General features: G+C 41.5%; 1 protein-coding gene across 1 annotated transcript; it reads right to left on the bottom strand.

Moving 5' to 3' along the window:
• Nucleotides 1-498: 498 nt before the first annotated feature.
• slc7a5 (solute carrier family 7 member 5) lies at nucleotides 499-27,470 on the bottom strand. Its single transcript, XM_031310312.2, has 10 exons — nucleotides 26,635-27,470; nucleotides 23,840-23,965; nucleotides 10,804-10,909; nucleotides 9,773-9,817; nucleotides 9,549-9,672; nucleotides 7,998-8,101; nucleotides 7,425-7,521; nucleotides 5,307-5,456; nucleotides 832-1,009; nucleotides 499-684 (listed from the first exon to the last, which is right to left on the bottom strand). The coding sequence occupies exons 1-10, from the start codon at nucleotides 27,215-27,217 to the stop codon at nucleotides 629-631; spliced, it is 1,569 nt and encodes a 522-aa protein (XP_031166172.1). The 5' UTR covers nucleotides 27,218-27,470; the 3' UTR covers nucleotides 499-628.

Below are 27,470 nucleotides of genomic sequence, written 5' to 3' on the forward strand. Positions count from 1 at the left end.
TTGAAATCGACCAGAATTCTCCTTTAATGAATATCTGACAAAACTAATCTGGTTGAGACAACTCCAACTTTCACTTAAAAGCAACAGTTGGTTCCAGGAGATTAAAAGTGGAATCTTCAGCAGGATTATATAAAAAAAACTCCTGGTTGCAGAGGTTTAGACAGCTGTTTGCAGGTCAATGCCAAGGCTGACAGCCTACTCAGACAGCACTGACAAATACTGCCACAGCTGACAGTTACACCTTCATTTGACATGTAAGGCACAACTTGCAAACTTCAATAGGTTTCTGATGAGGGATGATATTTTACATGAACTTAATCACAAAAAAAACAATTGAAATGCATAGTAAAAAAAAAAAAAAAACAACAAAGCATAACAACCTACAATATAGTAGTTAGTGACTAAACATTGTCCATACTTCATCAGGTTCCTAACGGCACTCCACAGACAGAGAGTGTGTTAAAGAGAGAGAGAGAGAGAGAGAGAGAGAGAGAGAGAGAGAGAGAGAGAGAGAGAGAGAGAGAGAGAGAGAGATCAACAGAGATCAAGCTTCATCAGATGTCAGAGCCCAGAGATCACTGTTGGTGCAACCCGATTGGCCCCCGGCTGTAAGTAAAGGGCGGGCTTTTTAGGTCGCCTGAGGCACCACCTCCATCACCTTCTGACACAAGGCTGTGGTCGAGGCTGCAAAACACACACGCACGCACGCGCACGCACGCACGCACACACGCACACACACACACACACACACGAGTGGTGATTACCCACGATGTCAAATACAGTTACAGTTTCAGAAAGTCAAACGTGCGAGGAGACAGGTGTTGTACTCACAGATTCCCTGCAGCATCCACTTGGGTTTGCCCTTCCACCACACGCCGATTAAGTAGAAAGGAATTCCGGTAGCGATGATGCCAAAGCCAATCGCACACTCGACTGGAGTCTTCCAGAAGGAGACGACGATGAGGAAGAGGCAGGCGAGCACGAAACTCACCGGCAGCAGAATATTCACCTGCAGGGAGAAGAAAAGGAGATTTTATAACAGAAACTCTAAAAGATTCAGACTCATCAGACAAAGTGAGGAGTTCCACAGCTCCCCTTTCTTAAAGGGGTGATAGAATGCAAAACCGAGTTTACCTTGTCATAGTTGAATTACGACAGCTTGGTGGGTAAAAAGGACATACAGAGAGCCTCAGAGTCCCATTGGCACCTCTTTCAGCACAATTTGAAACTGCTGCTGAAAACGGGCAAATCTCAACAAAGCTAAAAGTTGACGTCAACTCGGTGGCTGTACCTTATTTGGCTCTACCTTCTACCTTTGTCACACCCCAACATTTACATAGGCCACTGATCTGGGACCAGTTTGTCTTGTGAATCATAGGTCGCGCAGATCTCAGAAATTTTATACATTGTTCGTCTGCTATTTTATTACTAAATTCACTTCTGAGACTTTTTTATGCGACAAATCAACTATGTAGAGCTCAAATATGGGCCGTTTTACGAAAATTGATGGCTAATTGCAAATTTAGTCCGACTGTTTCGGAGTTCAGAAACTCCACAGTATGACAGTATGACAACGTGAGTTGTGATTCCTTGGAGGTTGATGAAAGTGTCGAAAGCATTGGTGTGTGTGTGTGTGTGTGTGTGCGCGACACACTGGAGGATGAATAAACAGTAATGAAACTGTGTATCTGGTGCTTTGTACAGTAAGGTGACCAGATTTCTGAGAGAAAATCCGGGGACATTTTCAGCTCAGAAGCGTAAATACCTCCAAAACAGGTAATGTTTTTATCTTTGTAAAACTTAAAACGGGGACACTGCCCCAGGGGCGTCACTAGACCTAGAGCTGCACTGGGACACAAGCCCCCCTAAGGGGTTCCATGGGCATGCTCCCCTGTAAGAAAATGTTGTCTATTTTAACATTTAAATGCATCAATCTGGTGCCCTTTGAAAAGAAATTCAGAGGTTAGACTTGATTATTCTTATCTATGGATGGAAATTTTTGTGCTGTAGCCTGAACTATTTTGCACTTCAGAATTTTAACCATGCACACACAGGTTGAATAGTTTTTTCTTCATATTTTTGCATTAATGTCCCTAGGAAGCATGCCAGTAGAAATATATATTCATATTTGTAAGTGGGATATATATAAGTAAGTGGGATTGTCTGGAATCTGGCAATATAATAACCATTATGGTGGGATACACTGACTAAGCAATTTACAAAAATGTCTGTGCTGTAATTTTGGCCCAAAGTTGGAGACCGTGTAGAAATTTTGTTGCAATTTCAAAACCTGATTACCCAGGAACCGCTTATTGTACCGATGCACGTATTGAGTGAAGAGTTTGTGAGATATTTCACAGAGAGTAATGGGTGTGCAGAGATGTATGCAGAATGTAAATATGATAACATTTCATGTAAGTTCAATGTTAATTTTCTCGCAAACCATTTGTCACAGCAACTGGCGCTAATATCATTGGAAAGCTTAGAGTCTGGTTGAGGTGGTTATATCCGCGTCACATTCTCATTAGGGGCTGAGCCCCCCTAAAGGTCTGATCCTAGAATCGCCCCTGCTGTTACTTCATACTAGTACTCCACTACACCTCAGAGGGAAATGTTGTAATGTTTACTGCACTACATTTATCTGACAGCTTTTGCTTTATTGCTTCACGCTGGGCTTGTTTCTGCAACAGCTCATTAGTATCGGATACAATTAAAACTATTGAGGAAATATTTTTGACATTGGTTCAGTATTAAACGAGATCGCTGCAGTCGGCAACGGCGAAACAAGCTAACGTGTAGGTTAATAGGACAATTGTCCAGCTTATATTTACGTTCATAAAAGTGCTCGTTTTGCTGCTGACAGGCTCAGATTAATATTCTTGTGTCTGACAACATTATGGAAAGGATTTCTAAGGAGGTCGATCTTTCTGTTAAAGAGCAAGATCCTTTATTTAAACATTAAAAGTCCGCGAAATTGCATTCGCTAAACCCACCAGACTCTGTGTAAAAAAACCGTAATTTTAGCATCGTAAAATATGGGCATTCTAGAACATCTCTGAACTCTGAGCCGGCGCGTGTAGGGTGCGTGAGTCAGCGCGACGCACTTGTCAATGTTTTCTTTCTTTCATTCCAATTTGGGGTCTGTCAGTCACAGTGAAAACCGGGGACATTTCTGGGGACAGCTCCAGCTGGGGACAGGTCACCGAAACCGGGGATGTCTGGTCACCCTATTGTACAGTAACATTAGTTGATGAGTTTATGTGTGCGGGGCAGAAATGAAGTTTGAAGCCAGCGGTGGCCGGGCATGTCTGGACATGTCTGTAGTTTGGACCGTTACTGGACAGTGTGAAAGCAAAGCTGGCGCTGAGAAAAAAAGGGATTGTTTTGCTGTGCTCTGTGTGTGTGTGTGTGTGTGTGTGTGTGTGTGTGTGTGTGTGTGTGTGTGTGTGTGTGTGTGTGTGCGTGCGTGCGTGTGTGTGGGTGGGGGGGGAGAGACAAGGGCACAGAGGGGAACGGTGTGTGCGTTTTGCAAATTTTTTCTCCCTGCATTTTGTTAAATTGGTATTCAAATGCCTAAATAACGCTGCTCTCCCACCCTTTTGCAAAACAATAACAAGACAGCAAAGTGGTACCAGATCCAACACCCGAGCAGCATTAAAAGGCAATTGTAGTTTCCCTTTCCGTAGAACATCATTTGCCCAAACTGCCTTTTCAGTAAAAGGGGCAAAATTATGGAACTCTCTGCCAGACCACTTGAAATATATCCCAACATTAGCCACCTTCAAAAAAATACCAAATTGTGGCTAATTCAGGAACAAAATTGCTCTCATATTTAGTTTTTACACTGTGTTCTCTCTGTATACTTTCTTTCCTTTTTCATTTCATTCCATTTTTATCTTATTTTTAATAATGTTAACCTGTATTTTTATTTTTAACAAAAAGCCCTACTAGGGACAAGTGTTGTGAATTAGCTTCAGCTAAAAACACTATGATACATACATCAGATGACTGTTTAAGCTTATCTATGTTTTTTGTATTTGTCCCTATCTAAATAAACCTTTAATAATTCTGTTCCTCTTTTAGATAAAAAGCCAAGTCTAACTCGTTCATTGTAGCGGCCAAAGCCGTTTCAAACAACTGGTGTTCATCCGTAGCCATCTTGCAATGTTTACAAATGACTTTGCAGCACTGTCATCATCTGTTTAGTTCGCCTCTGGCCCGCCTTTATCAGATACACCAATGTGATTGGTGCTGCTCGGCTACAAGGGCATGGGTAATAAGCATCATTACTGAATTCAAATTGTGCTCTCGCGAGAACTCTGGGTAATTACAGCCATCCTTTTGGATGAATTGGAACGCCGACTGTGAGTCAGGCCTTATTGCCCAGCATCAGTGTTTGGACCTCACTACTGCTCTGTAGCAAAACCCTGCAGCCAGGTTCCAATAGGCTGCTGTCCAATAGCAGCAGACTAATGCCCACCAACAATCACTAATGAGTGGTATGGTCAGGTGACCACATACTTTTGGCTATGCAGACCTAATGTGAACTGAATGTGTTATGAATCTACCAGGTTACTGATGAACACAATATCTTAAACAAAATCTAATTGCGTGATTCTCTGGCAGCTCTGCTTCAGATCTGTTGAACAGCAGGAATGTGACAGACAAAGAAAGGAGAAAGAAATAGAGAGGCAGATTGAAAGAGAAATAGAGGTCAGCAGAGAGACTGTGCCACCACTGTCCCACCACACACATATGCACGCATGCACGCACGCACACAGTGCTGGGCCAATAGATATATCTGCCTCTTTCACTTCACTGTCCTGATAGCCTCTGACACACAATGTTGTTCTGTGTTTTGGGAAATCCTGCAGCAACTGATCTAGTCAAGAGGCATAGTGCGCTTCCTCTTGTATGAGACACACACACACACTAACACACACACTAACACACACACTAACACACACACACACACACACACACACACACACACAGCCCTCAATACCAGCTGACAAGCATCCAGCGTCGCTTCTGTCCTTTAATCTTCGATCAGTCTCTATTCATCTGAGCTCTGCTGAATGGATCTTTGTTGGCCGCATGAGACAAAGTAGAAACATGTCCTGCTGCCGAAGCTAACTCAAGCAGAAGTCGATGGTGACAAACACTAAGTGAGACTTTGATATCCCCTCGGACTCAACTGTCCGTTCATGTCCCTCTATGAACATCATCTGAAAGTCAGTAGAAAAAACAACTATTCATCCTTTTTCTCGCGGTCCGATTGGCTGATTGCATCACGTTTGGCTCACCTTGATTGGTCGCTCCAGCTCTGGCTTCTTATAACGGAGCCACATCATCCCAACGATTGCCATGGCGATGCAGAGCCAGTTGAAGAAGCTGAAGAAGTTTATGACGGAGAAGATGTCATTGGAGAAGGCGTAGAGCAGCGTCATCAAGCACTGGAGATAATAGGAGAGAAGCAATTAGGCGTGCAGTGCAATAAAACCACTTATCACTGTTGTGTGTGACCCAGCAGCAAAACAGTTATTTGTTTACAGTACAGTACAGTACAATGTTTACATCTACCCTATCCCACAGCAGCACTGCCCTAAAAGTGGATTTATGCTTCTGGGGGGCTTTACACAGAGCTTTCGCCGTAACCTACATAAGTGGCCTGCGTCATTCTAGCGTCTCTTTAAGAGAATAGCAGGCCCGGCGTGTGTGTGTGTGTGTGTGTGTGTGTGTGTGTGTGTGTGTGTCAACAACGTGTCTCCCCCACGGTCGGAAAGCTGTAGCAGGAAAAGTTAACTCTCTCCTTTCCTGTTGTTTATGGAGAAGGAGAACCCGGAAATGAGTCAGGGGAAATTTGGCACTACCAAGCCACGGCCAAGCGGACCAATCACAGTTGTTGCAGTCTGAGTCGCTGCAACGTGTGGTTACATTTTTGAGAGATGCACGTCAGGCTACGGCGTAGGGTCCGTATCTCCACGTACCTACCCACGGCGTCGATTTAACGCAGGAGCATAAATTTATTTAATTTAATTTATTTCAATTTATTTATAAGGGACAATGTGCAATTAAAACATAAATGTGACCATTTGATGCATTGCACCAGAGTTAGCCTTTGGCTAATTTACATCTGCAGTCCCTCGAAAAATACAAATACAACATTTTAAAAGTTGAAACATCGCTTAATGAGTAAAAACATGCAACAAATAACAATATTTTACATTTCATATCACACACACACACACACACACAGCCCCGTTCGAGAGACAAGTAAGACCAACAGTTGTGAGGAATGATTAACAGTGTGCGTGCATTGCTGAGTCATTTTTAAGTGATTTTTGAGATTAGCTTTAAAGCTACTAAACAAACCACAGCTTTTTACATTGTCCGGGATAGTATTCCATTGGTTAAGGGCTTTGAAAGAGAAAGCTGCCTGCCCAAAGGCTGAAGAGTGAAAGGGTACAGTGCAGTTATGTATGGAAGCTATTCTAGTGGACCTTAGCAGCACAGTAAGTGACAAATTTGCACAAACAGGTAGGAGCCAAGCCATTTAGGATTTTGTAGACTGTACACAAATTTGAAAACACTCTAAAATTTTCAAAAGTAAGTAGATTGTGTTTGTATAGTATCCCACAATGGTGATACCTTAATGGCTTTTTATCGAATACTTTCAGAGCCTGTTTGTACAAGGATTCTAAGGGCTTTATTGTTGTTGGACTTGCCTGTCCCCAACAGGTAATACAGTATGAGATGTGCGAGAAAATGAGAGCATGGAGAAATGTCTTTGTAGCCTCTGTAGAAAGAGAAGATCTAATCTGTCTAAAATTTGCCATGTTGTATTTAATAATATTAGTCATTTTCTTAATATGTTTTTTAAAATTGAGATTTGAGTCCAGTACAACACCTAGATATTTAAATTCAGTGACAGTCTCAATCTGTTCACCCTTAATACAGATGTTTACATCTGGGGTGTGAAACTTGGTTTTGGAAAAGAACATGCCTTTTGTTTTGCTTACATTTAAGGTGAGGCAAGATTGATCTAGCCATTCGACCATTCCATCCAGGGCACTAGCTAGTTTCTCAGCTGCCAGCTGAGCTGATTTAGCATGTGTGTATAGAACAGTGTCGTCGGAGTATAGTTGTACCTGTACTCCATGGCTGTACTGTGGAAGGTCATTGATGTAAAGACTAAAAAGTAGTGGGCCTAATACAGATCCTTGAGGTACACCCATTGTGCACTTCAAATTACTAGAGTACACATCTTTAATTGGCATCAATAATTCATTAGCACCGTATACCAGTGCAGTGGTACCCTTCTGATTTAAAGACTCAATAGACATTTATTTAATTTGCTTGACTCATAGTGTAAGATGTCTGTGTTTCTGCGTAGATTGAATTTGAAAATAAATAGTACATACAGTGAATATGAGTGAGGGCAGCGGTGTCAGCAGGGTGGGGTGGATCATTGACAGCAGACTGGGCAGGTGACCCTCCCGGGAACCAACGAAGAATAACCTGAGAGGGAAGGAAGGACATGGATGTTTTTGAGCTCTCACTATTTCCCCAAACCTAGTCAAATAGTCTACCTATACTTAAATGTTTCTGGGTTTTTCATTTGTGTGTGTGTGTGTGTGTGTGTGTGTGTGTGTGTGTGTTACATTCCATTCAGTAAAAACTCTGGACAAAGCCTCTCTCATCCATTTCAATTGGTATCATAAATTGGAACCCTCCTTTCCTCTGGAGCCTCTTTCTTATCTTTCTACTCTCAGGTCTTAAGAAGTGAATGGAGCGATTGTTAGAAAATGTATATATCCTTGTGTGTCTCATTAAACCTTTAAAAGATTGTGAACTGAACCCTGCTTTGTGTCACTTTGCTTTCCGAGCTAGCCACTGCTTTTTAGAATCAACTCACAGAGGACAAGCCAGTAGATGATAGGATACGAGCCACAAAACAATCGTGGTCGGATTGTGTTGTTAGCAGTGTGTGTTACCTGGATGATGTGAACAGAGAGCCGTTGACAGATCCAAAGCAGGACAGACCTACAAACACCGGGATGATCCATGCCATCGGACCCAGGTGATAGTTCCCAAAATCCTACACACACACGCACACACACACACACACACGTCATTACAGCCCCATTCTTATCTGGCATTAACATCCGTCCTGAGTGATTGGATCATAAGTGGAAAGCTCTAAGTACAGGTGAAAACTCTTAAGTCAAGTTAAGCAGCAAAGTAGGTCAAGTCACACCAGTACATACATATGGTGCTTGTACCATAACATTTGACAAACTAACTAGATTTAATTTAATTGACAAAGCACATCATGGCCACACTTCATCTGTTATCTGTATCATATTTTAGTCTGATATGTTTAATATGTAAATAGTTATTTATTTCGAAAGTATCTTTTAATGCTATGTAGCCTATCATTGTTTTCAATAAATAGTTCATAAACCCTCGTTTGACTAGTTTTTACTGAACCCAACAATCGGCCACGCCGTCACATCCTGCGCCACCCACCACCACAAGTAAATTCTCAACCTGTGGGAAACACTGTATATATACCTATTATTGATTTATATTACTTTCTTTATTTACCTGTACTATTGCTGTCTTTGTGCTGCTGCAACAATCGCATTTCCTCGCTGGGGATCAATAAAAGTTCATCTTATCTTATGATTTAAAGCACCCATATTATGCTCATTTTCAGGTTCATAATTGTATTTTAAGGTTGTACCAGAAAAGGTTTACATAGTTTAATTTTCAAAAAACACCATATTTTTGTTGTACTGCACCGCTCTCTCTCACTGCTGCAGATCCTCTTTTCAGCTGGTCTCTGTTTTAGCTACAGAGTGAGACCTCTTTTCTTCTTCTTCTTCTGTACTATCTTTGATTGCACTCGCACATGCGCAGTAGCTCAGATGTAGATCATGTCAGCTAGCTATCTCCATAGACAGTAAAAGAAAGGCTGTTTCTACAACTTCGGTCAGTTACAAGGCAGGATTAGCTGGGAGACTTCTAAATGAGGGCGCACATGTAAGTAGTTCTTTTGTAGATTATGGTGAACTTGTGTGTGTTGTAGCAGTGCTTTGCTATTGAGAACGAGGTAGCATGCTAGCGTTAGCATTAGCGTTAGCATGCTAACGAGCTAATGGTTGCGGTTAGCCAGCTTGTTTCGGCTTGTGACGTCACAAGCCGTGCCGATTTTGAACAGCTCACCCAGAGACTGAAGGCAGGACACATTCAGAAACCGTATCTCACTCTAAACAGCATGGATGTTTTTTTTTTCAAAGTTTGTATGTGTGTGGAAGCACCAAAGACACAAAATATCACCCCAAATCCCAGAAAAAGTGATTTTTTCATAATATGGGCACTTTAAGTAACTGATCAATGATGTGCCAGGAACACATTTGTGATATCTGGGTCTGTGTTTTTAAACTTCAAAAAGTTAGAAAACAGCACAAATCTATCGACTGTGTTTGGCAGCCTTCATACAAAGAAAGTAGTAGTCGCAGAAAGTAAGTGTGTGCACTCACCACAGCCACAGCCTCAGAGCCGAGCATCTGCTCAGGGGAGAGGGTGGTGAAATATGCCAGGTTGGTCAGAACGTACACTATTGTCACTATGGGCAGAGAGATGATGATGGCACGGGGAAGGTTTCTGTGGAAGATGTACAAACATTCTTAGTTACAACTCAGATTACAATTACAGACCTTATAAAAATAAAATAATAGAATAAAAGTCACTCATTAATACTCACTTGTAAGGCTCAATCATCTCCTCTGTGACAAAATTCAAGTAGTTCCTATAAGCAGAAGAGGCAACAATCAGAGACATAGTACATGTCAAAACAGATTTATACCATGGTCTGGGTGAATACTCTATTGTGATTGGCTGCAGGGTGTGCATTGAAAAGTGATATAGGACACTAAGGAGTTCCGGTGAAACTGATTGTTTACCGTTCTAATGAATGCGCTACATTAAATGGTGAATGATTGTTGACTTTGACTCTTGCTAGCATAACGTTAGCTTTCTGGCTCGTAGCTAAGCCAAAGGGTTCTATGAGCTGTGCGGACTAGAAATATCTCCCGTTGCCAGATCGTATCTAAGGTCCGTCCTATCTACTGGGAGTCGTGAACAACGTTTCCATTGCATCAGAACCTTATAGGATGTGAATGAATGTTCCCGGTAATAGTCAAACCCTCAGGGGTTACCATGGAAACAGAGTTATTGTTTGAAAAAACTTTTTTTATTTTTATAAGGGGGTTAATACCCTTCAAGGTGTTTGTAATTTTTGTAATGTTATGTAAGGGTTAATGCCCAACGAGGTGTCCATTATTAGGTAATTAATGGACTCCGGCGGACGCAACACTGCACGTCGGACAGTTCGGGCCTCCCCGTCGTCCATTAATTCCTGATAATGGACACCTCGTTGGGCATTAACCCTTACATAATGCCCACTGTGCAAATATAACGTATGTACTGTATGTATTAATCTATGAATGGAGAAGTATGACAGATAAGTTGAATTTTCCCAAACTGCATTAAAAACAAGAAAATTATACTTTATTTAGACAAAGAAAGCTATTTTTAGATAAATAGATAAATCTTTATTGTCATCGCGAAACTTAGTTGGAGCAATCGAGTTCCATTTCCATAATTCCACCATGAGGGGTCACTAACTCAGCAAGACTAACACTTGTATATGCCTATATTGGAAAGTGGATAATGAACAAGCAGCGCGGTGGCTTACAACCTGATCACACAGGTAGGTCGATGTGTTGAACTCACCAGCCACCGTAGGCAAACAGACCGCTGTAGAGTGCCAGGCCGATGCTGCCAAACTCATATTTGGAGCCTTTGAAGGAGTTTTCTGGAAGAAGTCGGTCCGTGCTACCTGGAGAAAAACAGGGAGAAAGAAATTGGGTTAAGAAAACAACAAAAAGCCCCAAATTCATCTATCTGCATTATTGCTCTGCAGGCAAGTTTACCAGCCAGTCTGGAGAACCCAAAATGTGGAACAATAAAGGACACAGTGATCTGTAGTTGCCCAACACACAATAAAAAGCATTTGGTGGGGAGGGATAACATTCAGCTTAAATCTGTCTCGGTATGTGGATCAGGGAAGGACTGCAGAATGTAATGGAGTTAAGACTGAGGCTGAGACGGTCAATAAGCGACCTAGACTGTGGCGCGGCTCTGCGGATCGACCTGAGGCATGCACACAGACAACAGACAAACAAAAGGGACTACAAAAAAGAGAAAGAGACAGGTACAAGTTTTATTGCCTTGCTTAAAAGGGCAGAGCAACAGTAGTTGAGGGATGGGACAGTATAACTATTTGACTACTAATTTATCAACTGATTTATGACATTTTGGCCACAGCCCCTCTTCGCTGACCTCCAGATTGCTGCTGGTTTGAGGGGGTCTGTGCCACATTCCTGACAGAGCTGCTCCCCACAACAAGCACACACATTCTCAGACACAGCAACGGTTGCTAAACCAACAGCCTGGGGCCATGTTGATACTGGGAGGGTTAGCCCTAAGCCAGTGTGTAGCGTGGGAAGCGCCCAATTACTGCGCTGTCAATGTGACTAACTGCCCTCCTAACAAACAGGCTGATGAGTGACGACAGCATCCTAAAATGGCGTTGCCACACCCGGTCAGTGCTGCTCTACATACCAGCCTGACCCCCTGTCAGACCCAGAGACCCCCAGCACAGCTCCCCTAGCTGTGCTGGGGGTCTCTGGGTCTGGGTCTGTACCATCTCTAACAGTGTTCAACGTTAAGCTTTTTTTCCCCCACTTGTCAAGTGAAAAAAAACTGTACTTGCCCAAAGTCAGTTTTTACTGGGCCTTATACTGTACAAAATGTTTTTTTTTTTTCGAGAGAAAAAAAAAACATAAAAAAAATACATTTGGAAAAATATTACAAAAAACATCAGAAAAAAATGTCAAACTTCGGAAAAGAAGCGTAAAAAAATTTAGAAAAAAAAATTGTTGAAAGAAAATGCCAGGAAAAAAAGCGTCAAAAACATAAAAAAAAAAAAAAAAAAAAAGCATCAAGCACTGACTCAATTCTTGATTGGCCAACGGCACATTAGATAAAATCATTCAACAAGCGTTCTCCGACGGACCAGAGAACGATAACTTAATTTAGGATACGATGATGCCCGAACGGGCAACTGGGTTGTTATATTTACTTGCCCGACATGGCGTTTTACTTGCCCTGGGCCATCGGGCAACCCTTATTGTTGAACCCTGTCTAAGCTCATGTCTATAGCTGAGGTTCCGTATGGTTGTTTCAACTTGTTAATACAAGCACCAAAAGGTTTCCATCAGTTAGGTTGTCTTCCTCAGTGTAAAAAAAGATTTTTTCAAAGGCCAGATTAGTGCGAGTTGTTGGGTGTCGGCTATTATCAGCTAATCTGTTGTTATCAAATGTCAATAAAATAGTGAGCGATACTGTCACAATTTCCTAAAGTCCAAGGTGTTTTCTTCATACTGTATGTCTTGTTTTGTCTAACCAACAGTCTAGCAGAGAAGCTGGAACCAATTAATTTTTTGGCCTTTCTGCTGGAAAAAAAAAAAAAGAGTCTTTGACAATTAATTAATTCATTATCAAAATAGAAGATGATTAATGTTCTGACGATTGACTGATTATTTTAACTCTAAACACTCTCTAAACAATTATGAATAATGCTAGGTATTGAATTTGTGAATTCGATCGCGGTTCCTGAACGATACTTCTTTCGATACCAATTTTATAAACTCCATTTCTTTAAAAAAAAAAAAAAAAAAAAGAGAAGAAAATTACAACATTACGGTACAATTTTTTTCTTTTCTTTTTCCATTAAGTTTGACATGTCTCCTATGTTAGATATTTTACATATCAGAAAGTCAAGTAATCTGTTTGCACTTACATCATTTTATAGTTTAGTTTCTGTGTCAACAAATTTATCATTTGATTTTATTTTATCATATGACTCAGAGGTAGAATGGTTGCCTTAAACCACAAGATTGGCAGTTCGATCCCAGGCTCCTCCAGCCACATGTCAAAGTGTCCCTGAGCAAGACACTGAACCCCAAGTTGCCCCCCAGATGCTGTAAAAATAGCTGTTCGCTGCTCCTAATACACAGGATGGGTTAAAATGCAGTAACAGAATTTCACTACATTGTACTGTGTGTATGTGATGATTAATAAAGTTTGATTAAGATCTCATGTGACTATCATACACTTCATGCCTTGGTTGCCCATTTCTTTACACACAGATACACACAACCATTGCTCAGGGCCGTCTGCCTCCAAACTTACAGCTCACCTCACCTCTGTGAGGCTTGAGCCTGACTGGTTCCTAACCTTTGCTTTTTTTTGGTGGTACAGTCTGAGTCATCGCTGACTCATGCTTGTATTCCTCCTTCTTCAACCCTGTTCTTTACATTACATTACATGTCATTTAGCTGACGCTTTTATCCAAAGCGACTTACAATTAAGTGCTTTCAACTGTGAAGGTTCAAACTCCAGACCACAAGTAGTAAGTGCAAATACAGTAGCTTTAAATAGGCAAAGCTACAAAGAGACATATGAAAGTGCAGGTTCGAAAGTGCAAGTTCAAGATTTTTTTTTTTTTTTAATCCGAGGTGTAGTCGGAAGAGATGCGTTTTTAGCCTTCGGCGGAAGATGTGTTCTGCCCAGCCTTTATTTTGTGAGATGAGGACTCTGTATTAGAAAATAATTTGTGGTGGACAAACACAACTATGTCCTCCTCCAATTCTCATTTTTGTCAACTTTACACTTGCACTGCAATTTACAGCTTTAATCCTTCTTCTGTTACTCCTAGATCACTTTTCACAACATTGGTAAGGAAACACTCAGAGCTGCTATCAACAGGTCACATGATACCAGTGCCAGGCAGCGAAAGTGAGACACACACACAACACACACACACACACACACACACATACACACACACAAAATTAAATATGCATAAGCACAAGTCTCGGTCGCCCAAGCGGTTCCAGAAAGTGGCTGATTGTATTGAGGACAATGCGTGGAATATAAAGACTGCGCTACAGGTACAAGTCTTTCCACGGAACACGTAAAGTATGTCCAACCCTCCTTGACGGGTGAACTGGGACTCCGTTGCCTGCTTGTTGGTTAATGGTTAATGATCGGTTAGTCTATATCGACAACGTTCCACTTCCGGGATTGTTCAGATGCCGCCGGAAATTCCGCTGGATGTCCCTCTTTTTAGACTGAATGTCCAACACCTTCCGCTTTCACTCTGGTGGATTTATGAGGACTATGGTATGACTATGGCTCCTCAGATCTCTGTAGGGTAAATCCAGACAGCTAGCTAGACTATCTGTCCAATCTGAGTTTTCTGTTGCACGACTAAAACAACAGTTAACGTACACATGTTCCACCAAAACAAGTTTCTTCCCGAGGCTATTTTGCAGAGGCACCGTCATTATGTCCGGGGCTCAGCACCGCCCAAGACGATTGTGATTGGTTTAAAGAAATGCCATAAAACCCAAGCACGTTTTTTTTCCCACCCTGGAACGCTGAGTGGACTAGCCAGACCCTCCTCTGCAGCGCTGTGGAGGAAGGTCTGGCAATGCGAGACTAATGTTCGGTTAACGATTAATGATCAGTTAACGAGGGTCAGCTATCGGTCAGAAAAAAAATCTAAATTAGCATCCCTAGTGCGATACTATCCTATTTTAGAAAGCATACCTCAAAGAAGAAGTTCAACATTATGTGAAATATGCTTATTAATTTTATATATTTTCCAGATGGGAAGATCAACACCACTCTCATGGATGTGCAATAAGTATTAAAGCTAGAGCTGGGAGGCGATTAGCTTAGCTTAGCATAAGGACTGAAAGAAGGGAGAAACAGCTAGCCTAGGTCTGTCCAAAGTGAAATAAATAAAGAAACAGAATGTGAAAACTTATTTGTGGTTTTCCTGCTCTAACTATCTCTTGGCAAACAACAGGTGTATCCCTATAACTCCTTCAGAGTTTCTGTTTGTGTAGAGATTAAATAAACATTTACATATTGTTAAATAGTAATCTCTAGGTTCAGGTAGGTGTATTTTTGAACGATTTTTAAGTGAGCCAGGCTAGCCCCTTCCCCCCACTTTCAGTGTGTATGCTAAACTAGGCTAATCAGCTTGTTTCTCTCGCTTCATGCTTACTGACATGAGAGTGGTTTTAATCTTCTCATCTGACTCTCAGAAAAAGAAAAAGAAATCCCGAAATGTCCTAACTATTCTTTCAAACAATCTCTCATTCTCCTAACAATCTCCCTCTTGTGTTTTCATTTTTGTCATCTTTGCATAGAATGGTCACGGCCTCAGTCCCAGAGCAATAGCCATGTTGAGCATGTGAAAGTCACATTCATCTATGAATTAAAGTGAGAATACCTGGATGGAAAGGGTTTAACAGAAATTTGGACAGAGCAGAACCTAAACAAAAATCACATGTACAGTTTAAAGGATAAGAAAGGTTGCATCATTTGTAGCATTGAGAAGCAGTGATTGGTTGTGCTGAACTAAGAAAACCATTGAGAGGATTACTCATTACCCTAATTCCCTACTTGCTGTAAAAACAAAGGAAATGGGCTAGAATAAAAAATGACTACCCTTCATTCATGCAAATCAAAGGCTGTTGGGGTGTGTACTCGGCAACAACTGAGTTAACATTCATTCAAAGAAACCGTAGATCAGGTAAAGGTAAAGGCATTACATGGACTTCTCTTAAGACTGAAATGAATGGAGTTCTCCACATTTCAGACCAGACCAGTTTCAGACCCACTGCACAAGCACACAACTTTTACATGGGGGCAGAAAATACTGTTCTGTAAGTATAACTGTATATGTATGTGTGTTTCATCAAATAAACCATGTAAGTATCAGATAGATAAAGAATAATGAGAACCAAATTCCTGCATCACAGATAGACTGTGACGACAAGAAACGGAAGTAAATCAAGGGTAGGTTTACATGGCTGGTCAACAAAATCAGTCTCTGTGAGTGTTTCACTTCCAAACAGTGTGGGCAAGTGCCCGATTAAGAAGTTAGGGGTTTACTGCAGCTAGGCTAATCAGATTACACTGTTCTCTAATCTGAGACACCAGCAGACTCTGACCTTATGAGCTCCACACACACAAACACACAAACGCGCACGCACACACGCACACCTGAACAATGGAGCAAATGGATCCCCATTATTCAATAAGGGGGAGCAAAGTTATAGTTTTGCTACTACACTTTTGTCTTTTTAAAAATAAACGTATTGTCATACAGTCCCCGCAATCAGGTGATTATATTTAAGCAGTGTACATTAATGATCATTTTACAATTATTAGCAACTGACAAAAAAGTATAAGTAAAATTCACACATTTTTGGACCAACCTTTGAGTTGGTTCAGTCAAACCCGTTGCCAATTGTATGCCACTGCATGCTTTGGCAGTCAATCAACACAGGAGTCTGACTGTTAACAAAGGTAAGAAACCTGCCATTTATTTTAACTGCGATCATGGACTGAAAATAGAACAGAGGACAAAAATAGGCTAGCGTTTGCTGAATGAACCTGCTGGGCCCACTGACTCCAGACAAACTTTAAATTAAAAAAAACTAAAAGTAGGATAGTACTGTCGCCAAAATGCCAAACCGATTTGCAAGTAAACGTGAGCTAACTTTTCTCAGCTCTTAGAGTGGACAGCTGTAAGTGTGTTCACACCTGGCAGTAGAGCGTGTCTCCAAATGAGTCTTGAGTAAGCACTTTGATTAGATCTCACTTCCCTGCTCTGTATGCAAATAAACACGTACATAATGTGGTGTGAGTGATCGGATCTCAATGCATCCTGTGTGCAATCACACTGTACTTAGAGCTGCCCACATGTGATCGGATCACACAGATCAGATTCCAATCAGGTGAAAATGGGGCCTAAAACTGTCAACAAGACTGGAGAAGATGACAATAAAGCCGCTATGTGTGACGTCATAGTAGAAAAAATTGAAAAGTGAGAGTTCAGAACAGTGGGAAATCTGAGGTTTAGCTGATTATTCTAAGCTTTGGCCACATTTAATATGAACATCTGACATTATAACATTATGGATATGATGGGTTTTTTTTAAAGGTTCCTGGATTATTCCTGTAATGTAACCCATTGATTAAATTCCCCAACATTACCGGTCAAGAAACAACACTCCAAATTATTAATTTATTTCAGATATTCAATGACTAGTAAACAGCTTTTGTTATAGCATTCTTTCTCCGTTTCTTTCTGAATTACATGGCTGATTAAACAATAAATACTCTAAAACAGAACTATGAACCACTCAAAACCCTTCACTCAAACTGCTAAGGAGCTGCCAGAGAGGACGGCAGCAGTCCTGGGAAGACAACCGGTCAGGTGAGTCTGTTGATGTAATCACAGCCACGCAGCCAGTCTTTGTTTAAATCTAGATAATCTGAGGTGTCTCGGATAAACAGCTATTGGAGGCACTATGATGACAAAGATTGTTGTTAAAGATTTAGGAATGCCATGAGGCTAAAGATGTTAGAAAAGCTCACTTTTGAAATAGCACACTAAAGGCCTAGAATTACAAATGAGTAGAATTACTCTTCGTGCTCCAGGCAGCTATACACCTAAACAGGTATTAGGCAGGCAGGGTTTGCATTCAATTTATGTGGATTAAGATGATTTAAAGAATAAAAAAGGTGGATACAGTCTCTGCTTCTACTGAAAAAAAAAATTGGAGGAGGATCAGTTAGTTGAGATGGGCTCCAGCTAGGGCTGCTCGATTATGGGAAAAAATATAATCACGATTATTTTCGTCAATATTGGAATCACGATTATTTAACACGATTACTCATTGACTTTTGGAAAGATGTTGCATTTTTTTTTTTTTTTTTTTTTTTTAAACAATGAAACAGTTAAACAAATCAACAGTGAAAACACTGAGTGAACTGCAAAACTTCCCTTAATACTTTTCCCGTTGAACTTTTATTTATTTTCATTCAGAACACATGAGTTTAAAATGTGTAATGTGTAATGTGTAAAAATAATCGTTTTTCTCGATTACATTATTATTGTGATCGTTAGAAGCCAAAATCAAAATCGCGATTCAAATTCGATTAATTGCACAGCCCTAGCTCCAGCTTGACGCTGGAACTGAGGGAGGACAGACAAAAGAACATTTTTGAAAAATAAAGTTAATACCAATTTATCATGGGAAAGGCACGTCTCATGTACGGACCGAGCCGCGCCGAAAACGTGTGCATGCTAAAAATAGGACCGACGCCTACTTTTCACGTGACACGCAAGCGTGATGTTTATATGTCATTTTGACACAAATACATTTAATAAATGACATTTGGATGTTTGAAAGTCTCTAGGTTTTGACATACAGGTAAATGTAGATATAAATGTAATTTAAAAAAATAATAAATAACTTTATGTAACAAATAAAAAGGTCCGTCGAGTTGTTTGGGCATAACGTTATTATTACATACATATGTTGCAGCAGGTATATGTTTGATCTGTGGGGCCTGGGCCCTCTGCTACTGGTCTCTGCCAGTGAACAACTAGCTTCTCTCTCTCTCTCTCTCTCTCTCTCTCTCTCTCTCTCCCAACCTCCTCCATCTCTTTCTGCTTCCCTTCTGAACAATTCCAGTCAGTGTTGAGGTCCTGTTTGCCCACTAGTCAGCTGGTCTGAGACCTGTGACCTGTGACCTGTGCACAAATAACCCACTATGCTTGTGTGTGTGTGTGTGTGTGTGTGTGTGTGTGTGTGTGTGTGATGTAGGATCAAACTTGGATTGGGCATTTTAATCAAGAATCTAAAATATTTGGTCTCTCAGCCCTACAAAAATAAATAAAAATGAGTACAGATTGGTTCAACTGCGGTGACATAAAGAGGCAGGGTACCATCACATTTAATACAATGTCAGCAGCAAGGTAGAAGCTACATTTTAACTAAATATCAGCAGGTTTCAGGAAGGCAAATCTAAGACTTCTAAAAAAAAAAAAAATCTAAGAAAAAATCTGCGAAAAGCTAACCTACTTCTCAATGAACATGAAGTAGTTAATGAAAGTTCTGAATAAGAAATGGCCATAATAATAACATCAAAACAGTAAGCTGAAATAAAAAAACATGATTGTATTAACTCTTATGTAATAAATCACGTACAAATCATTGCTAAAAAAAAAAGACTTCTATATTGTATTTAGCACTGTAATACGTTTTTTTCTTTCCAATTTAAGAACATTTTGTAGATTTTCTCGGATGCTTTAACCTTTAAACTGTAGCTTTGGTATTGCAGTTTGAGTTGAAGTGAGAAAAGTGCTGATTTTCAAAGCTGAATCTACAGCTTGGCTGTGGTTCATGTCAGGTGTGAGGACAAAGGCCAAGAGGTCATAGGTTAGCTCAGTGCTCTAGACAGAGGAAACTCACAGCTGAGCTCCACAATCCCCCCTCAGTCTGTCTCAACTCCACTTCTGTTTAAACTCAGTGACATTTCACTTTTTTTTCTCAAAGGCATCTTTCTTTAGCCTGGTCCTACCAGACTCTCTTACATTTCATTTGTACAGAGAGTCTGGCCAATCTCCATTGACAAGTGTTAACTTCCTTGAAGGCGGGTACTCTGTTGAAGTTTAAAACTATTGGATCTGCCCAGAGCCACTCTGGATCTGCCATAACCAATCGCTAACGTTTGGTCGTGACATATGTCATGCGCATGTGCAACAAGAGGGTAGACCGACAACAACTATCGGCTTACATTTAGCATTAGCATCGCTAGCGTTAGCCTTAGCCAACTCCTTCACCACTAACGGAGCGAGCTGGAAAATCAAACTTTTCCAGAACCCCGCGGGGAGGAGGGCCACAACATCATGGCCACCAACACAGCTCAGCAAATATTGTTATTGCTCGGGCTTTAACTTCTGGATATTCGCCAGCGTTGCCACAACGGACCGAATGGCTTCGCTCGCATCTTTCTAGCGCACGTCCTCAACGTCATCGTTCTCAGCCACTCCCTCTGTTCGCTGATTGGACCGCCAAATATTTGGCCAGAGAAAACCCAAGAATATACCGCAAACCCAGACTGAGTACTGAAGGAAAATGAAAATTGAGCGGAAGTACGTAGGAGGGCAGAGCCAGGCTAATCGTTCTTTGCAACAGAGTACAAATCTGACAAAACCGGGGACTTTTGTCAGCTTCCCGCTCCTAATCTATAACACTATTTGCTTTGTGATTATAGTCAATCTGCAAGACTTTGTCTGCAGCTCACACTGACTCATTCACATTCAACACACATGCTTACTGACTTCCCATTTATTGGGTTTCCCTGTACCCCTGTTTCCTATCTGCCTCTGTGGTTCTCTCAGAGGAGGACAGCAACCCACAACTTCGCCGCAGACAGAAAGAGAGCCAGCCATAGCAGCACAACAAGGTTTGGCAGCAAACACACACAGGCAGCAGGGGGGATAAATGCCTGCAGGTACCTGGTACACTGGAAAGGAAGCGGATTGAGTATTACGTTGTCTTCAATATTTAAGACTACAAACAATAGTAGTCTAGTTTCTATGACATTAGTCCATATCCACGAGGTTCCACTTCTGCGATTGCTCCGTTGCTGCCGGAAATTCCGCCGGGTGTCCTTCTTTTCGGCTGGATTTCTGTTGCACGACTTAGACAACTTTTGAACGTACACACCAAAACAAGTTCCTTCCCAAGGCTGTTTTGCAGCGGCACTGTGGCTCCATCCAGCGCTTAGCGCCGCCCATGACAATTTTGATTGGTTTAAAGAAATGCCAATAAACCAGGGCATGTTTTTCTCCCATCCCGAAATGCTGTGTGAACTAGCCAGACCCTCGTTCGCAGCACTGTGGAGGAAGGTCTGGCAAAGCGAGACTGCTACGACATGAACCCAATGAAATAAGGTGAGTTGCACTACCTTCCTCTAGATGGCAGTTTGATTTCCTGAGCTCACTTGCTGCCTGTGTTTGTCATAATATATATATATATATATATATATATATATCTTCGTAAGAAAACATGTAATGTTCTGTTGACCTATAGTGAATGGACACAAGTCCTTGCTTGCTTCAAACAGACTGTTGAGACAGACGAGTGTTTGTGTGACTCAGACGTTTTGCAGCTAATAAGTAGATTTCCAATGAAAGGAGCTGTGTTCTGCTTAAGAGCCATTGTCTGGTCTCTGTGCTGTCCTGCCATCTTTGGCTACACTTCACAAAATCCTGTGGCCTTAATGAGGGGTCGGCCCGGCTCCAGGAAGCTAAACACCAGTTACTCCACTTCCACAGATTCACTGCTCACATCGAACAGGCCTGGTTGAGATTTACTTTGGCCAGAATGGGATTACACTGCCGGAATTTGATCAGATAGTGTCAGAAGCGATGCAACACAAATTTGGGGTGACAGGGGTTCAAATAGAGAAGCCTCCTGGATTATACAAAATCTCCTTAGCTAAAGAAAATGAAAAACAAAATGATATAAAATGATATGATATTCAAAATATTGACTTTGAAGCAATTGGGTTTTGGATATGAGATTATTGTTGGCATGGTTAAATTAGCTTCACAGAAACACATTGCCAAAACAAAAAATTCAACAGCCTCTTTTAATTAGAGGTCGACCGATATGGGTTTTCTCTGGCCGATGCCGATCTTTAGAAATCAGGGTCAGCCAATGGCCGATAAATGCTGCCGATTTATTTTGGCCGATATTTGGCCGATATGGCCGCTTGTTTTTAAACCTCTATTTGAAAGATAACATGTAACACTAATATACACAGAATTTCTCAACAAAAACATTTATTGAACACTTCACCAGTCTACACTTGTATACTTCAATTAAAAATGTATAATGTAAAAACATACTGTATATTGTATAAATAATGTATGAAAAATATATTAAATAAACGAAACAGGTAAGAAGAAAATAAACTTTTCAATGAAAAAAATAAGGTTTAGTGCACTTAGCAGCATTTATTAAACTTCTGAGAATACAAATCTGCAAGCTTCACAGAAAGTGACATGTTATTATTAATCTCAACACTATTTCCTTCTAACTCCTGTTGAATCACATAAGACTAGGGCTATCTAAAGTCAATTCTTGTTCACCTTGTTTGTTAGATCATTGTTCATTTGTTTGTGTGTTTTATCTGTGTTTTGGGGATCCTACTGTTACATGTCCTGTTGACCTCATTAGGATCTTATCTGAGCAGATTTCTGTCATTCAAACAACTCTTAGTTTTAATTTAAAACTCGTCCAGCCAATTTAATAAAATTAAGGGTTTTATTCGTGCTTGAGTCCACAGATGCAGTTAATGGATAGCCTACAGGCACGGAGAACTGAAGGCTCTGTTAGCAACGATTAGCTCCGTTAGCGGTTAGCTCCGTTAGCGGTTAGCTCCAGTTAGCTCCGTTATAGGAGTGGATGAGACAGCCACGGACAGGGGTAACAACCAGACTCTGGTAAATGATATTCGGGGAGCTTCCACAGCGGTGTGGCCACGGTGTTTTGTACGGTTTTATTAGTACAGTTAATCCCAAGGCAAGAACACCAGCAATATGCTACTACTAACGTAGAGGGTGACAATTTTTCGGGACTCCCGCGGGTCACGTGATTCCCGCGGGAGTCCCGCGGTACGGGAGTAAATTTCATTGTCGTTAACGTGTTTGGGACGGATCAAGAATAGAAATCAACGGGAGCGGGACGGAGCCGGAGATTAAATTAAGAAATGACGCTGCAATGTGGTGAGTGCGCTCAAAGATTGCGAGGCATTTCGTTTTAGAAAAGAGAACCACATACGTTTGTTGATTGGGAATACCGTGACCCGCGGGAGTCTCGATAAATTGTCACTACTTAACCGACCCAGCAGTGAGAGACAAACAGCTCTGCAGTGCTGCATTCACACAACTACATCAGCAGAGCATAGCAGAGGAGCCGCTCTCGCTCCCTCGGCCATCGCTGCAGCTGTACACACACACACACACACACACACACACACACACACACACACACACACACACACACACACACACACACACACACACACACACACACACACACACACACACACACACTTTAGTTATGGATTCCCTATCACAGCATGACACTGTCTGTCTGTCTGTCTGTCTTAGGAGGAGATAAGCATGGAAGACTTTATAGAAAAAAATTGACCGTTACAAGTCAAATAAACCACTTCCTGTTTCAAGTCATGTGGCACAGACTACACAGTTAAAGATGGTATGCTCCATAATGATATGCTGCATAAACTCCTTATCTATTGAGTGTGTGCTATCAGTACTTTAAGACAACTGTCATTTGGTATGTGCTTACACAAACAACTAACAATTTGCAAAGAGGATTAACCCCTAAGAGTGAGTACTTGGCTTAAGACCTTGTATGCTAATTTAATGATAAAATACTGATTATTGACTGATTCATTAATAATGTTGCCAGTATACAGATATTAAACTGCATATTAATACAGATCAATGAAATTATTTTAATTACAACTTATTTAAAATAATTAAATTGGACAACAGAAATGTGTAAATGTTGAGTCCATATCATCACAATGTGTAGCTGCTGAAAAGCGATAATATTGAATTCAACATGATTTTTTTTTTTTATTGTAGGGTTGATGCACAAATCTTATAGGTTGCTTATTTGTCACTAGTGGTGAAGCAAGGGAGTATTAAAGACATTCATGACCCTTGGATGGAACCTTGTGAATGTGTGTGTGTTTATGTATATGGAGGTGTATATGAGCTTGTGTGAAGTACCTTGGCCAATCTTGACAAAGCCGATGATGATGATCATTCCAAGTGCCAGGAGCTTGGCCGCTGCAAAGAAGTCCTGCACCCTGGTGGCCGCCTTCACACTGTAGCAGTTCACAAAGGTCAACAAGACTGCAGAGAGAGGGACAGAAACAGAGAAGAAGAGAGAGAAAGGCTGTAAGTGGGGGTATGCTTAGGGAGCAGCACTTTAGTTTATCTTGCCTCTACCATGAATTAAAGGGCCCCTTATACTATTTGACTCAAAGTGTATGCACCGAATCCCACCATGGCATCTTTACTCAGTCTGCTGGATAATGTGTGCAATAAAGGATTTCTTATGGGGCACACAAAGAATTAACTTTTCTGCAGGTGTTTTTGATGTTAAAAAAGCTTTTAACAATTTTTCCCTGAACCCTCTTTAATCATTCCCTCTAATTTGAGGTAATGTAGGCGTGTGTGAGTGTACATGCGTATGTGTGTATTTGCAGCTCAAAGCATGCTGGGAGATAGAGAAGAATTCAGAGATTCTTGGTGGAATAAAATGCTTTCCACTATACCCCTCTTTTTTTACCCACACATGTACAGTGATGGTAACCACCTCTTCCTGCGCCACCACACACACACACACACACACACACACACACACACAAACACACAAAAGTGATTAACTAAAGAAGCAGGTCCCTTCACACACACAGAAGCACCCCCTAACCCAGGATGCCATTAAAAGTGATTAACTAAAGAAGCGGGTCCCTTCAAAGCTCCTAAATCAGGTCGGGGCCACACCAGAAAACGAGACAGAGTACAATGAGGCTCTGTGTTAAAGAGACCAAGGCCAAAGAGGGAGGGAGCCTGAGTACAGTACAGGGATGGACACACACTTCCTTACACACACACACACACACACACACACACAGAGGCTGGCATCCAAATTAACACAAGCATACACACACACACACACACACACACACACACAGAGGCTGGCATCCAAATTAACACAAGCATACACACACACACACACAACTGGCTAACTTGGGCATATACAGTACGTGTGCAACCATAGATTTATACATGTATGCACAAACGTACGCATGTGTGCAAGCAAACACATGGAAACACACTGATTTCAACTACAAATATTCCCACAGAAACCGGTCAAATGGAACTATACCTCACTAAAATAGAACTACAGAGCTGTAGATGAATATATATGTGTGTGTGTGTGTGTGTGTGTGTGTGTGTGTGTGTGTCTGTGTGTGTGATTTGGCTCTCAGCCCCAAAGTGACCCTGACCACCCCACTACTACCTACATGGCAGGCATGCACACCAAAGCGAGCAATCCTCGTGAAACACACACACACACACACACACACACACACACACACACACACACACACAGATAACTGAGCCTCTCAGTCTACGGCTTTGTCATGTGGTCTCAGTCAGGATTTAGCCTTCAGTCAATCTGAAGATTAGGTTCTAGGGTTACTAGCTGGCACCACATACACTCACACACACAAACGTATTAATATACATGTATACACAATGTCTGTGTAACCATATATTCAGATAGATATGCAGTGTGTGAGATGAAAGGGGGGATACTTGTGTGTGGCTGTCAAAGAAAACATATACAACCAGAGACTGGTGCAAACAAGTTAAAGCAGCAAATAATCCAGAGTTGATCTTGTTAAGACTCCATAGAAAACAAGTTGCAATGAAATTTACCAGCATTTTCTTTTAGCCAACGCTGAACTGTGAAGCTATTGTCTACAGGCTAAAAATGTGCTGACCCTAAATACAGCATTATAATTGAGGTTTAACTGACTGTTTTGATTGAAAATAAATATATGTTAAATATGTTTGCTCATCACATTTAGCCTGGTTGAATTCTTATACATTTTTTTCGTTTTGGTATCTTACACATTATAATTAATGATTTTTTTTTTCTTTTGGTTTTTGTAAATATCCCAAGTTATCCTCAAATGTAGAGCAGAGAAAGATGCAATAGGAAAATTAAGTAGCCTACTGTGTGTGGTCTCAGGTAATAGGAACTCAAACTACCCGGTGACAATAAAATAATAACAATGAATGGATATAGGGTTTTTGTTAAATTTGAATATGTCACCTATTACATCAAACAGATGTGCTGTGTAGGCCCACCGAATTCACTTTAATTAAGTTTCAAGTTTTTATCATTTAAGTAAGTTCAAAATATTAACGTTAGCATAGTTACGCCTCTCGGCTTAAAAGATGCTCTTAAGAGAGATTAACCTCATCGTCGTTTCTCAGTTTTGAAAGTCACAGACAGAATCATTATTATAAAAATGAGAAAACCACGCGGAAAAAAACATATCACTAAATATGAATAAGTAAACGAGAACACGTATACGTAATAAATATAAGTAACGTTAATTGCCATAAATTGCTTCTAATGGGTGTCACTTTATGAGATAAGTTGCTAATGATGCGCGCGAGCATCCTTTATCATCACCGGAGCTGATGTAATAACGCCGCATTTTTCACCATTGTTTGAGGCTGCGCGCGTGGATAGACATACATTTGAATTTCTGTGTGTGTGTGTGTGTGTGTGTGTGTGTCTTCCGATGCTGCTCATGTAAACTGTATGTAGGCCTATGTGAGTTGAGTCAGTAGGTCCGTCTGTCCGTACAAATACCAGGAAGTGTAACTTAATCCATATTGTACTGCTGGCACAACTCTGCACACAACAACACAACAACACAACAATGTCTAAAGTTGCATCAGCAGGCAGCATGGCTCGGCTCGGCTTTGGTACTCACGGATGCAGAGGCAGGCCACTACCTTGGCCCCGTTCTCCGGCACCGGACACTCAGGGAACACTGGCTTGAGAACGTAGGTGGCGAAAACGTAGGCGACGATGTACTGGGAGGACGGACGGATGATGAGCAACTCGATCCAGAGTTTGAGGAAAGCCGGCAGGGAGCCGTACACCTCCAGGATGTAGGCATAGTCCCCGCCGGACTTACTGATGGTGGTCCCCAGCTCCGCGTAGCAGAGGGCTCCCACCGTGGAGAACACCCCGCATACCGTCCATATTACCAGGGACAGACCCACCGAGCCAGCCTCCTTTACCACGCCGGTGGGTGTGACGAAGATGCCCGAGCCTATGATGGTGCCCACGATGATGGCCACGCCGTTCAACAGGGTGATGGTCCTCTTCAGGGCGACCCCTTCTCCCCCTTCGTCTCCTCTGGCGGCGTTGTTGTCGGGGTCGCTCCCCGGGGCTCCACCCAGGTTGGAATCCACCTTCTCCACGCCGGACAGCATCCTTTCCTTTACCTGCTTGTCCTCCTCATCCCTGTCTGCCGAGGAATTTGAGTTTCTCTTTTTCAACCCTGACATCGTTGTCTGAGTTTCCTTTTTTCTTTTTACTCACTCGGGGACAAAAAGCTTCCCGCTTTGCCGGCTCTTGTTCTGTCGCAGGTCTCTTCTTCTTCTTCTCTCTGTCGGTCCGGGCTCAACCACGAGGAGTCTGCGGCGTGTCTGTTGGTTTGAGTCAGAGCAGCGTGTTTTCTCGTATCCCTACTCCATCCGCCTTTCAAAGAAACTCTTGAAATTGGCATGATGTCCCTCCTCCGTAAAGGCCAGCCCCTGC

This window comes from Sander lucioperca, chromosome 7 (genome assembly GCF_008315115.2).
Source record: "Sander lucioperca isolate FBNREF2018 chromosome 7, SLUC_FBN_1.2, whole genome shotgun sequence".
NCBI lineage: Eukaryota > Metazoa > Chordata > Actinopteri > Perciformes > Percidae > Sander > Sander lucioperca.